The 15,272-nt window shown below is 42.0% G+C and overlaps 1 protein-coding gene across 1 annotated transcript; it reads left to right on the plus strand.

Annotated features, from left to right (window-relative positions):
- The first annotated feature begins 1,785 nt into the window (after positions 1-1,785).
- Positions 1,786-14,357, plus strand: reep5 (receptor accessory protein 5). Its single transcript, XM_034709586.1, has 5 exons — positions 1,786-2,052; positions 2,216-2,309; positions 11,844-11,982; positions 13,807-13,975; positions 14,080-14,357. Exons 1-5 carry the CDS (start codon positions 1,935-1,937, stop codon positions 14,127-14,129), a joined length of 570 nt encoding a protein of 189 aa, XP_034565477.1. The 5' UTR covers positions 1,786-1,934; the 3' UTR covers positions 14,130-14,357.
- The last annotated feature ends 915 nt before the right edge of the window (positions 14,358-15,272 follow it).

The following is a 15,272-nucleotide window of genomic DNA, read 5'->3' on the forward strand; positions in this document are numbered from 1 at the left end:
TGGTTCATCTTGTGTGGTTGTTCCTGAAACCAAAACGCTCGAGGTGTCACAGAGAATAAACAGTCCGTTGTGTTCCTGAGGATGTCGTTGGTGTTGAGGGAACATGTGAGAGTGTGTTCTCTGAAATCTAAGAAATCAAACTCTGATAGTTCTTTTAACAGGCGACTGTACAGCTGCATTCACATATGAACAAATACTGTCCTGTACAATGTCTGCAAGGTGTCGGGTGAGCAGGTGTGTGAATGTAGATATTCAGGAAAATTCACCTCGAGGTAACTGGCAGGGTGATGATGTTTATGTCATGCAACAGGTGCAAACCCTAAGAAGCGACACACAGAAGGATGAATAAAATGATCTGTGGGGCTAGAAAAAGAACCTAAAGGTGGAGAGATCTGTCCGAATACTAACAAAGACTCCGCATATCACTTCCAGGAGGACCCTGTGGTGAGGGATCCACATTTGCCTGACCGAGCTGCACAGCCTGTCTGAGACTGTCAAGCAGATCTACTCCACCAGCATCAAACCTGGTGTTGACATTAGACTCTTGCTTTCATGACCTCATTGTGATGGGTCTGTGGTCTTAGTCAGAGTCCATTCCAAGACTCAAGTCCAGGGCCTGTATGCACGTCCAGCCATTAGTAATGAAAACGGGCCATTTGTACTAATGGTGAAAAAAAAATGGATTAGCGGTATGCATGATCCAGGTTAACGCCCCAACAAAGCATTACATTTAATGTCGGTAGACCCCAACATTACAGGTGCTAATGGCAGGATTACCACACCTGTTAGGCTGTTTAAATGACGGCAGACATCGTGCTTATGCGTTACCGTTTAAGACAAAATAATGTGAAGACGTTCTTTTATTTTTTAGGTCTTCTACTGTGCGCTCAGAAACACCACACACAGTTACCCGGTTCAAGATCTTAAACCTAACTTTCCCTTTATCCTTGTTTGTTATCTTTGACTTGCTGATAACAGCTGTTTGTTCATTCTATATTCCTGTAATAATTCTTCCATTTCCATTTCTTCCGCTGAAAATTTGTTTTTTCTTGATCTTCTCTCAGTCACACCGGTACCGCTCGCCATCTTTATTGTTGTTTATGTGTAGTAGGCATGCGCAATTCAAATTTGTTGGATAGGGGTTTTCCAGGATGTTCCCTGGACATATGACATATTGCACCAGCCTCGCTTTCATGGTGCAATTATTTAATTGGCCAATTATTTGCAGTCGTGCATGCGGCTAACCCTACGGCCAAAAGGGCCGTTCCATAACGGTACGTTAAGACTAAGGGTCCCGTTTGTGTAATGGCTGGACGTGCATACAGGCTCTAGCCAGACTCTTATAAGAGTTGGTGTCATGCTTTTTTATATTTTACAATCAAATGTTTGGGCACTGGTTGACTGTAGCGGTATAAGAGTGCGCCCCATGTACTGAGGGGATAGTCTTGTTCGCAGTGGTTGCTGGTTCGACTTCCTGCCATGCTCTACTCCCTTTTCCTTTCTCCCTTCAGCTGTCTGACCAATAAAGACAAACATCAGAAAAATTACTTATGAAAGTCTGCACACTGAAGAGCTCATTGTGAAGTCATCATACAAAGTTCTTTATTAAAGGAGATAGTAAAGTGAAACACTTCTATAAACCATGTTACATGTATGCTCTGTATTCTGCACACTGATTCCCTGATCTTGCACACTTGACCTTTAACCATGCAGTAACTTCCGTGCTTTTATTTTGAAGTCGCTGAAGTCAGTCCGTGCTTCCTCCTGTTATATTCCTGCCTTGACTCCTCTCTGTGACAGAACTGTGTGTGCTGTGTGTGAGGGAGTGTGTGTGTGTGAGAGAGAAAAAGCTCTCAGGCTGCAGGGTGTCGCAGTTTGCTCCAGAACAGTTTCGTAATTCATCCCGAGCATCGCTGGAAGAAGGAAGTGCAGCCATGGCGCAGGGGCTCAAAGAGAGGTTTGAAAAGTTCCTCCATGAGAAGAATCTCATGACTGATGTTCTGTCCAAGATCGAGACGAGGACCGGAGTGAGCAGGACCTACATCGCTCTGGGTGAGTGAGGAAGACAGACAGAGAGAGGAAGAGAGAGGAAGAGAGCTCAGGAGGAGAGGCAGCGTGTCACTGAGTCATAGCCTGAACAACATTCACTTTATCCTGTTTACATGTATTATTATGTATTATAATATTTTATATCTATGTGTGACTGTGTCTGCAGCCCTGGTTGCTGTGATCGCAGTGTATCTGGTGATCGGGTATGGAGCCTCCCTGCTGTGTAACCTCATCGGCTTCCTTTATCCTGCCTACATATCGTAAGTGTTTTATTATAGAGCAGCCAGGGCCTGCCAGCTCCTCCACCCTGCACACACACACACACACACACACACACACACACACACACACACACACACACACACACACACACACACACACACACACACCCCTAGACACCAAAACGACATCCAGCTCAAACAGAAGCTACCTCTGTGAGAGACTTTACTTTGGAGATCACATAAAGAACAGAGAGGACATGGAGATGTTTCAAGAGAAAAAAACAGGATGTAAGAGGGTGATTGAATAAAATAATATTGAAATCTATAAAAATAAATCAAATCTCAATGATCGTAATTGTTGTAAAATTTAAATAAAATGTACTGATAATGAGAAACTCCTGAAGAATCATTTTCTTGCTGCGTTGTCGGATATTTTTAGTTGTAGTTGATTCTGGCGCCCCCTCTGGATGAAGCCAGTAGTGTTTTTCTGGGACTGCATTAAGAGCACTGTCACCCTCTGTGTTAAAGTTCAGCCTCTTCTTTTTAATCCTCCTTTACTTGGTTCCTCTTGTGTCAGGATGCAGCGTGATGAGGTCATGCGATGATTCGTAGATACGTCAGATTATTAACCGCAACGTAACAACGACCAAACTTTATAAATGCTGATTTATAACCGTTCGCTAGCTTACAGAAGGTACCAGTTTAACATTTCCTGGTGTCATGCTGTGAGCTTCGGTGTCCCAATAAAAGTCTGAATAATGTAAATATGCACACAGTTTAACTCTTTAGTCCTCATTTTGCTCTTTTAGCTAGCAGAGCTCAGGTCGTGTAGTTTCTCCGTCTGAGATCTCAACAGAAATTGCACGTCTGTTTGATAATCCTGCTCCAGAATCATGAGGACAAAACATTACAAAAAGAGATTTATCTAACAGGAGCTAAGATTCAATATAAAGAAATAATCTGATTATTGATGATCTCATTTTACTCTGTCGGTCATGAAGAGGCTTCAGTGTAAGAGAGGCTATTTCAACTTCAGTTAAAAATTACTTACTGTGCCTTTAATTGTGAAATTTGAGTTTTTGCAGGGTAAGACCAGATTTAAAAAAAATTAAAGGTACAATTAACAAAAGTGAAATTGTGTTACTTCGGCTTTTTAACTGGATCTCTACAGAAGCCCTAAGTGGACATGCATCCATCCTATCTACTCAAGTGACGGAGTAATTTCTGGTGCATGCGGAGGAAGACATTCATGATGAGTCTGCGAAACACAGCAGCTTTCTGACGGCACAGTAAAGTGCAGGGGATTTTCTAAATGAAGCGTATGGTTACACCGACGTTAGTGCTTTGGTTCGAGTTTGTGAAAATGATCTTGATGAGGTGGTAGAGTCTGCAGATGTCGATAATCTAGCTTCTGTTCTGGTTCTTGAGTGACAAGTACCTCAAACAAACTCACTTAAAAAAAAAAAAAAACTTTCCCTTTAAAATATTAAATTAACTCATAAATATAACAGGCATTTTAAGTGGATAACATTAGGGAATAATTCAGAGTAAACTGAATTACATCTCCTCCTTTATGTCAGGATGAATCTGCTGCAGACTCAGAGTCATCTTCTGATCCTAAAATCCTGGTATATTAAATCTGTGGACTTTCCCTCGTGTCGTCTCATGATCCTCGTTATGTCATCTAATCAATAATCATATTTTACAGTTTCCTTTTTATTTCATTTCATCACACTGACTGAAGCTCCTCATAGAGGAAACACAGACTCACATTCTCCTCTCTGTGTGACGATGACTCCGTGATGAAGCCTCAGAGGGCCGTCACTATTTTAACAGAACCTTGACTTTTTAAAGACGCAGTCACAAACTCATCATTATTTAAAAATGAGGACGAGATGTTATCTTCAGGAAATAACATGGTGAAGAAAAAAAACTGCATTTAAAGGTGTTTTTAACCACAACCACTCTGCTTCCTCTCCTCCACGCTGTCATGCTTCTGATTGAGCTAGACCATACTCTATGTACTATTATCAACAAAGACCCAACATCAAGACCGGATCAGATCCAGTCCCCTCTTACAGACAGGACTCAGTCTGATCTCATCTTAATCCACCATGAGCAAAGCACTTTGCATAATTTAGAAAGTTACAGTGGCAAGGACAAACTTCCTTTAACAGGCAGAAATCTCCAGCAGGATCAGACTCATGTTAGACACACATCTGCTGAGACCGTGTTGGAGAGAGGGATAGAGGGAGATGAAGAGAGAGAGAGAGATGATAGTGGTGAGACAGATAATAGTAGTTGTAGCAGCTGGAGTCTGGCACATCCACAGCAGCAGAGATCCAGAGGAACCTACGAGACAAGGGAGCTCATGGACTCCAGAAAGGTCTATGGTTAGTAACTTTAATGGGACAGGAAGAGTTAAAGTGAGAGACAGGCAGAGAAAGGAGAGAGAGAGGGAAAGACAGGATCCCAGTGTGTCAGTCTAAGCCTATAGCAGCATAACTAAAAGCTGATCCAAGCCTGATCCAGCTACAACTATAAGCTTTATCAAAAAGGGAAGTTTGAAGCCTACTCTTAAAAGTAGAGAGGGTGTCTGCCTCCCTGACCCTGACTGGTAGATGATTCCAAAGGAGAGCGGCCTGATAACTGAAGGCTCTACCTCCCATACTACTTTTAGAGACTTTAGGTACGATGAGCAGGCCTGCATGATGGGAGTGCTGTGTTCTAGAGGGGTAATAAGACACTATGAGCTCTAAATCGAATCCTGAGCAGAAGAAGACGGCAGAGAAAGAGATGAACGTTTGTAATGATCATGACGAGGATCCTGCTCTATCTTATTTTGCTCCCAGTTTGTCATGCAATACTTCTATTAATTGGTGCAGCAGAATTACATCATTTTTAAAACCCTGTAATCAATTTAAATGACTAAACTTGTAGCTCACAAAGTCAGGGTTAATAATTGTTGCTCAGGAATTACGTAATGTAAGTGTAACTGAAGAACTTGATCAATATTTATCTGAAACCATGTGATGGTGAGGCTTGTGCTCTACGAACTACAGAGGGGAGGTTTAGACATTGTTAGCCCTTAGAGACAAACCCAGTTTTCCTCATGATGGGAGGATAAACAAAGAGGGAATACATTTAGAAAGATAGCTTCAAAAGTTTCTACAAAATATGTAGAATCTTTGTTCTTGTGGCGACGAATCCATCCTCGTGGCTTTCGTATGCCTTCAGGGTTTTCTCTGTGCTCTAATACTCAGTTTTGTGTTCCTCCTCTGCCTTAAAATCAGGTCAGTCCAAATGTAAGAAAACTGATGTCTGTCCTCAGATCTCTGTGTCTAATGTGAAGTGGAGGGATCTCTGTCAAGTCCAGCAGTCCTCAATAAGGCCAGATATCCTGATAGTCTGTTTTACGCCTGTTTATTGACGTTTCTCCGGGTGAAGGCGGCCATGTTTCAGAGTGTTTCTCATTCGTACTCTCTGTGCACTCTGTGTGCATTTTAAATTTTTGCTTCCCAGATTTAAGTGATGCTCTCCTGTTTTGTAAATTGAGTGCACATAGCTATAGTCTGAGCTCAGGTTGATGCCCTCTTTGTGTTTTTTCAGAGTTACAATCGTGTTTTTACCAAGCAGAGGAACATCTAGAGGACTTTTCCTGCTTTGGTGCAAATCAATAAACGTTAAAGTATGATAAAAAGGGCCTGAATAAATCTGCAAAGTGTTAGAAATAAAAAGAGTGAATGAAATATGTAGCATTCATTTTCAAAAGGTTCTCAAAGAGCTGACTTTTAAGCTTTGAAGTGTGAAATCAGTGAATGAGCCTTGTCTCTGTTGCCTCTGGATGAATCATGGAGCAGCTGATCTCCCTCGTCCGCAAATAAAAACCCAAATACAGAAATCTCTCTAATGACTGAGGCGTGTGTGTGAATGTGGGGAACGAGATCATGTCAGATTTCATCGTTGACCTTTAAAGCTCTTCAGAAATGTCTCTCTCCATCCTGCGTTAATGTGATTACACCGTAAAGATAAGAGGAGACACTCGTCTCTCAGAGCTCCTTCATACTCATTACTCCACATTTGTCATGGCGAGTTCTTCCACTGAAGACGTCTTCCACCAAACATCTCTCACTGAGGTTTATTCATTAAGAGCTGATTAAGGAGGCAGAGCCACAGCCTGTTAATGCGAAGAGGACTCTTTACGTTTGTGTCTGGACAGATGTCACCACATGTGGACGAGAGGGCTCGGTTGGTGAGGGACAGTTTTTGAATGAGTACACAGGGTCTGGATTTTAAGCATGCAAAGTGTTCTGGTCTCTGTTTATAGCAGTGACCAATCAGGTGTCTGCAGGAAAAACAGTCGGTATGGAGAGCAAAAGCAGGAGGAGCGCAAAGACGGCTCCCCTGGTTGTTAATCTGAGGAGGATTTCTTTCTCTCTATAAACAGATATCTGCATGAAGAGCAGCTAACAATCTGTTCTAGATCAAACATTTATACTGAGACACAAATGTGCTTGATGCTGTGTCACTAAAGACAATCAGCGTTTAGATTTCCTGACTTCCTGGAACGCATCAGAAATGATGGATCTCACCATCAGGGTGGGCAGCAGGTGTTCTAGAATTCTGAGAACAAATGGAACATTACGCAAAGAAGGTCAGAGCTAAAGAATCATCAGTGTCTCTAATCCTCTTTCATAGACCTCCATTCAACAAACAAACATTGTAAAAGTAGTTTTCTTCTCCTCTGAGGACAGACCAGACAAAGCTGGACTTTTGACTTTTGACTAATCTGCATCATGATGTTGTCATTTCAGCAAACTTAAGACCCGTTAATTACAAGAACATCAGTTTCTGTTTCAAGTTCATACCGCTGAAGGAAGCCAGAGTGAAGCCTCTGTGGAACGCACTGTTTTCAGTGAAGCTGAGACTCAACACAAACACATAAACGGGCGCTACTTTAGGGATGTTTATTTTGCAGACATATATGACAAACGTGAGAAAGTACACTCTGTGTGTGTTGAGTGACATATTAAAGTCGGTTTGTCATGAATGAAAACAGTCTTTATTCCTGAAGCAGAGCGTCTCGCTGACTGACTCATTTGCATAAATTTACCTCCCTTGATTTGCATCCCATACTCTACAAGCTCGCCTCAGACTACTCTGAAACACAGACTGCTTCATGATAACCCACATTGATCCTGATACAGTGGGTTCAGATTGCTTTTTGGGCTCAGTTTGTGGACTGTAGAAGTCATGTATGTTTGTTTCTGTAGAGGTTATAAGAAGAAAGTTTTAACATGGGGCTCTATGGGGACAGGCTCACTGCAGGAGACAGCTAGTGAACACTTTAACTGCACCTCAGCGTTAGCTTCATATTTAACCCCGTGTTTGCTGCTTGGTTTTGACCCAGATTGTGGATGTGTGACAGTCAGAGTAATGTAGTGTGTGCAGCCTCTCCCTTTGTTCAGTGTCAGGTGTTACATCACTGACTGCTCTGAGGCGAGCAGCCTGGACCTGCTCTGTGTTCGCTGCCCAGGCTTGTCTTAATGTGGAAACAATAATGTGAATACTAACGCTCTTTGAAGTCTTCACACATCGCAGCAGGTTTCTAAAGAAAGTGATTCAGATTTGTTCTCTTCTCCCTGTCTGATAAGGTTTCATTTATCACACGTTAATGAGTGATTCACGCTCTGAGTGTGGTTATAAAGCTGAGCATCACACCCAGGTCGTTAAAGCTTTATTAGTGCAGGACAGACTCATTATAAGCTGCTCTGTTTTCTTATCATCTATTGTAGTTAAAGCTGGTCGGGAGAACAAAGCTTTATAAGGTTTTATCTTTTATTTGCTTGTCGTGCATTTTAATGTTTCTGTAATATGCTCGATGTTATTGTAAATGAGGGCTTTGCTCTCAATGATTTTCAAGTTTAAATAAAGATAATTATAATTATAATAAAACTATTGCAGTATTTAAGCGTGATGTCTGGATGTCTTAGACCTAAATTGAACCTTTTTTAGCATCTCTTAAAACACAGTCCTGTCTTTGAATTTCAGTAACCTTGATTTGAGCTTTGGCAGGAGGACAGAAATTATCATTTTGATGGCCTTTCTGGAGAGTCGTGTCTCTGCTGTAGTTTTTGTCCTGTCTTTGCTTTGATGCAAGTTCAGTGCATCTTTTTCTTCATGCAAAAATTGTGAATGCTGCACTAATTTAACAAGAGGCATCATGGAAGGAGCAGTAATATCTCACAGAGTAATTCTCTGTTGAAAGAGCATTTAAAAAATGTCTTTGTCTTCCTTTGAAAAGACACAAACCGGTTCAAAATGAGTCTATTTATAGACATTGATTCTACGTCTGAATTTAGTCCAGATTTCATCAGGAAATGAACTCCTGTGTCGCAAGATTCAACACGCTTTGAGGCGATTCAGATCAACTTTCTTAATTGTAGTGGCTAAATGACTGTGAATGTAAGAAGCGTCTCACAGTCACCACAGGAATACTTTGACACACGACAGAGAACTGAAAATCTAAAACCAGCAACCACGATCTGTCTCAGGCCATTTAAGTCTTCATGAGAAACTACTATAAGAGAAAACAAAAACATCCCACTAGAGGGGAATTTTATATTTTGACATCACCTGCAGAAGTGAGCTGAAAAATAAGTGAACTAAAATTAAAGGAAGTCAGTCAGGATGAAAGGGAGTTCCAGTAGCACTGAGAAGTGAAATCATTTCATTGATTAATTTAAAAAGTCTTTCTTTGAACCTTTCTTCAACATTTTTAAATTTTAGTGATCAAATCTGATGTTTTATGATTTGTGAATGCAGCTGAGCCGTCTGCAGCTCCTTTCTGACAGGAGAAAAACAAACAAACAAACAACAAGAAAGACTGAAATCTCTCAGAGCTGCTCGTGCTTCAGTCATTCAGTGTTTCCTTTGTTCTTCCTGCATGTGGTCTGTTTGTAAGGAGACAGAGAGAGATGAGTCTAAACGTGAATCTGCGCTGTGGTAGATCCGTTAATGTGCTCTCTCTCTGTGGTTACAGACGTCATGACACGTTTCCTGTCACTGCTCTCAACACTTTACAGCCGTTACACTTCCTCCTCTCTCTGCCTGCCGCCGAACCATCAGAGCACACAGTGAAAACAGAAGTGTGTGACTTCAGCTTTAATATGTCCACACTTCTGCTCTCATATTAACCCTGATGTAACGTGTTATACAACTGAGACCTGAGAGTATCCGCTGCTTTAAACACCCAGTTTTACCTGATGGGTGTAATGTGTGCAGAGGTGTGGTTATTTGAATTAATGAAAGCAAACACAGGAGAGCTGTAAATAAAGGCTCTGAGCCACTGGGTAAGAGCTGCAGGTGATCACACAGACCTGTGCTGCTGCTGGGATTAAAGAGGAAGGGAGAGTCCGACCATGAAACCACATCCAGGTCGGGTTAACTGTCATTTTATGCTCCACTTAACATTGTAGAAAATGTCGTCTGCAGCTTGGGAGAGATTTTTAAAGGCCATGAGGAAATAAAAAAACAACTTCATAGACAATTAAACATGAGGGTTAGCTGAGAGAGCTGAAAAATCCAGTCTTAACTTAAATCCCAAAAAGTGCAGTTCCCTGAGTGTCCACTAGAGGGTGTCTCCGGCAGTGTCCGGCTAACTAAGCATGTGCAAAGTGCAGTTTTGGAACCTTCTTATCCATAAAGCCTCTAAAGAACCAAAATCCATGTTTTTGTATTAATAATAACATTTGTTGAAATAACGTTAACGTATAGGCCTGATTTCAGATGTTGCTACTATCATCATTTTTATTGTAAATTATCATAGGTCAATAAAACTTGTATTTTGTGACACATTGCGGAAGTAACTGTAACTTTATCTGGCTGAGTGAAAGACATCTCAGATCCTCAGACCTGATTTAAATCTGTGTTGAAATCAGATGTCAGTTCTCTCAGTGTTAGCTCACTTATCAAAAACACGACTAAGCAGGATTTCATCATTCTGCTGTTTCCCCATGTTTGCACTTTGACAGAATCAGACTCTGATGAGTCATGATTGGATGATTCATCGTGTTGTGTTGAGTCATGATCACACATCTCATCACTACAGTGAAGCTGATGTCTTCATTTTCCCGTTGTGAAATCATAGACTGTATAAATTATGGACGTAGTAGCCATGACGGCAGCCATATTGCTGCTGTCAAACGATTGTGACGTTAAGAGGCGGGCTTTAAGCCTCCTAGCCAACAGCTGCAGTGTTTCTGCCTGTCAATCAAGTCAGCTGTGTCTCTCATTGGAAGACTCGTAATCTCAATATCTTAGAAATTGCTGCGTTAGAAAAAAGTACACCCCCCGTACAGTGTGTGCCGATCGAGAAATGAGCTATCCAGACTACACTCGTCTTTGTACCAGGCTGTAAACATGTTTATTTCTGCTGCAAAAGATCGACTTTTTTGAATTTGAGTGTATGTGGTTACTGGTATACTCTTTTACTTCCGGAGCCAGCCTCAAGAGGATCCTCGATGAACTGCAGTTTTTAGCACTTCCGCATTGGACTCATATTTTTATACTGAAGGTTGCCGCTTGGTTACAGCTGCTGTGTGTTAGCTGTGTGCTGTCACCGGGTCATCACACTGTAGAGTCTGTGTTGTGTTTCTGTGTACACAAACACAGATGAAGGTGTGGACAGTGTCATGTTACCGTCTGTGCAGGTTCTTTAATAAAACATGAAGAAGAAGAGGAGGGTGTGGAGGCTGGTCTGTGCAGAGCGGGTCAGCAGAGGAACAGACTCTCTCAGGAGGGAATGTGCAGCTGTTATGAAACACAGTCGGTTTAGATGTCATCCTGTTAGCATGTCGAGAGCTCAAAGGTCAATTTACTCATTTAGGTTAAAAATAATAACACAGATTGAAACGCTAACATGTGAGAGGAGAACTTAGTCTCTAAAAACCTTTGTTGTCTCTGATGTCCAGCTAGGGGGGGTCTGAAAATGTTCCTTCCCCTCAGCTGATTTGTTTTATGGTCTCAATCTATAGTTTCTTCTTCAACACATCATGATGTTCATTTAGTGAATGATGGTCCATTTAGAGTCACATGGATCAGGAAGAGGGGGTGGAGTCAGGGGCGGGGCTTCGATCAGATTGATAAGATGCTACAATCTTGTGCACAATGAACAAGATCTGTATCTTCTGGGAACATTGTAATTACTAGCTTGCACAAGATGAATGTATCACCTCCCAAAGATTCCCCTCATTATCTTTATTTACTGCTTCATATCTGAAACTCAAACCCTCGGCTCACAGCTCAAAACCTTCAAAGATTCACGTCAGTCTAACTGGTTTCTGATGGAGACACGATGATCCGTTTCTACAGCGAGGCAGCCACAGGAAGTTCAATCAGGCTCATTCTGCAGGTGTTACAGAGTGAGATGATGGAGTGATGAGGAAAAGAGATGAAAGAAAGAAGAAATAAAAGAACTGAAGAGAGGAAATGTTTGTTCTATGATAAAGATCACGTTCAGGAGACGTTTTTAAACCTCTCTCTCTCTCTCTCTCTCTTGCCCCCCTCTTTTAGGATTAAAGCGATAGAAAGTGCGACCAAAGATGACGACACTAAGTGGCTGACATACTGGGTCGTGTACGGACTCTTCAGTGTGGCCGAGTTCTTTGCTGACATCTTCCTCTCCTGGTTCCCCTTCTACTATATCGGAAAGGTAAACACTGTGTGTGTGTGTGTGTGTGTGTGTGTGTGTGTGTGTGTGTGTGTGTGTGTGTGTGTGTGTGTGTGTGTGTGTGTGTGTGTGTGTGTGTGTGTGTGTGTGTGTGTGTGTGTGTGTGCGTGCGTGTGTCAGTAAAGGCCTTACCTGTAATCCTTCCTCATTAAAGCAGCAGTGTGTGTTTTCAGCGAGCAGCGGGTGGAGCGCTCCGCCTCGATGATGAATCATATCAGAGCTGCATGTCGACCAGCTGTCAGTGATTCTGTCAGTGTGTGTTTGTTCAGCGGGACAGGCTGTGTTTGTGTGTGTGTGTGTGTGTGTGTGTGTGTGTGTGTGTGTGTGTGTGTGTGTGTGTGTGTGTGTGTGTGTGTGTGTGTGTGTGTGTGTGTGTGTGTGTGTGTGTGTGTGGGCGAGGAGAGAGTGAGGCTCAGTGAAGGTTTTCCTGACAGACAGACGTCGAGTTTATTCAACCACAAATGTATGACCTAAGAACGAGACTGAGATCTTTAGATCTGTGAACCTGCTGCAGGCTGACTCATGCTGCCTTCAGAGAATACTGGTTTAAATTTGTGCACATAAATCTTTTTTTAAAGTCAATTGAAGTAAAACATTTCTTTGTTTAAATATATTTAAGTAGCTCAAACTATCCTGGCATGAAGTTTTCTGCCTGCATATTTTTCAGTTCATGCATCAGATCATTTTTGTTAAATCAGAATAATTTCCCTTGAACACTACATGACACCTAATCTGACTTTTGGGACATTACAGTGAATGCAACACAGTTAAATCAACAAAACATGAAATACACCCTTATTTGTCTGTCTCCTGTCCCTGGTTAGAAGGTGAACAGAGAGCGTCTGATCATCACTTCATGTTTGTGGAATCAAGAACACGTTAGCATGTTTTAGGAGACAACAGAAGAAACCAGAGCAGTAGGAATGTTTGATTAATCTCTCCTTAAAGCTGATATCAGATTAAAACATGAAAATAATCTTGATTAATACTCTATTCTGATTGGGCCAAACCCGTAACACAGGTGATTAAATCTGCAAAACACGAGCAATGTCAGAGACAAGCTAGTCACACACATCCTGCACATGTTACCTCAGCTCACTGACACTGCTTCCTCACGTCGAGTCTCACTGAACATCGCACCCATCCTGATGATGGAGCAGAGGTGCAGCAGGGTCAGAGGAAAGGGTCAGAGGAAAGGTGCAGAGCAGAGAGCTTTGTTTGTGATTTAACAGGAAGTGAGGGAACCATGTGAAGAGGAAGCAGGTGAGACAGGCAGGAGGTGAGCTGCCCTCTGGTGGAGGAATGGAGAACGCAGCGAGTAGAGTCAGTGTGAATGAGTCTGCAGACATCTGAAGCTTCAGAGTTCATCTCTGAGGATGGAAATAAAACACCTTGTGGTGGATGAAACCATGAACTGGGATGTGTTTGTTAGAGTGAACCGAGCAGACACCTGTTCACTTTGTCAGTTAAACATCACACATGTAGGAACTTGTCCACCTGAGAACTGGGACACACCCACTGCAGTGCTGCAGTCAGGTAGATTAAACTGTCAGGTGAACTTAGAGATGAGTTTATCAAAGTCAGTCTGCTTTATTCGTCTCCATGTTTTCATGAAAAGACGATTTCTCACATCGGCGGTTAAAGCCACTTTTTAAACTTCTTATCAGAAACTTTCTGACAGTAGAAAAGAAATCAGATCCTCTCTGAGTTATCGTCAGTGTTCATGTTTGTTAAAGTGAATCTGCTCAGAAACGTAACGTCTGTCCCATTCCAGCATCTAACCATCGCTCTGTTCTCCGTCCTCAGTGTGCCTTCCTGGTCTGGTGCATGGCTCCCACTCCCTCCAACGGATCCACGCAGATTTATAACCGCATCATCCGACCCTTCTTCCTCAAGAATGAGGCCAAGATCGACGACGCCATGAAGAACATCAAGGACAAGGCGTCAGAGGCTGCCGACAAGTTCAAAGACGAGGGTAAGTTCAGAGAGACAACTTTGTGTTTGAGGGTCGGAGTGAGAGGTCGAGTATTTTCTGTACCAGACTGACGATAACGATGTTTCTGATGTTTGTGTCCGCAGCAAAGAAAGCCACAGCAAACATAATTTTCGAGGAGAAGAAGAGCTCATAAGAAGACGACGTCCTGCTGCAGCGAGATCTCCGAGCTGACTCTGTTACAGAGCTCATGTTGCCTTTAAGTGCTTGTTTTTAAGAATGTAGCCTGTCACCGTATCTATTAAAGCCACGCTCCCCTCCCCGGGTCGGTTCACTTATTTAAATTTGCCTTAAGAGGGAAATCTGAACGCTGGTCCTGAGACACTTCACAAATCAAATAAAAACATGTGGCTGAAGAAGAACACGCACGTCTCCTTTCTTTCTGTGTTGTTTTTCAATGTGTGAAAACTGTTCCAAACAAAGCATCTTATTATCTCTGAAACTTTTTAAAGGTCTGCTGATTCCTATAATCACAGATGTCTTTTAGTTTAAGCTCTCCTCATAAAGATCCTCAGACTGTAAGAGGAAGTCAAACCTGCAGGTTATCTGGATATGGAATCTGAAGGTCGTCTGACTTTCATTCAGATGTTTGCAGATTCATCCAGAGCTCCTCTCTGATCGTCTCTCCAGAGTTTAAGTTTGGTTTTTGGAGGTCAAGCTGCACATTTTCTGCAACATTATCTCTAGTATGTTCAGCATTACGATCAGATATGATATGAGGACCTGTTAAACTGTGCTTTAATCAGTTTGCTGTGCAGGAGCTTTCACACTGCTGTTTTCTGACTGCAGCTGTGATAAGGAACAGGTTCCTCTGGAGAAACTGGATCAGCGTTTAAAACTATTTCCAAAACTTTTTAGACAGATGGCTGAAAGTGTGAAACCTAGAATTATGGCGCCATGATCCCGAGTTAAAATGTGGGATTTCACAGCTGGAACATGTCCAAATGTTTGCTGTAAATATTTGGGGTTTGAAGTATTTACATTTTTTATTCTGAAATTACTAATGTTTTTTTAACGTTATATTTTCAGGCATTTTTGCCTTTATTGGAGAGACAGGAAATATAGTGAGCAAAAGAGGGTGGAAGACATGCAACAAATGGACGTGGCTGGGAGTCAAACCTGCGACTGCTACAATGAGGACTACAGCCTCCATAAAACCACTATGCCAACAGCACCACATTTAATTTATGGTCCCAATCTCTACTTTCTTCTTCAACACAGAATGAGGTTCATTTAGTGAATGATGGTCCATTTAGAGTCACAGAGAGCAGCTTTTATT

The sequence above is a fragment of the Notolabrus celidotus genome, chromosome 19 (genome assembly GCF_009762535.1).
Source record: "Notolabrus celidotus isolate fNotCel1 chromosome 19, fNotCel1.pri, whole genome shotgun sequence".
NCBI lineage: Eukaryota > Metazoa > Chordata > Actinopteri > Labriformes > Labridae > Notolabrus > Notolabrus celidotus.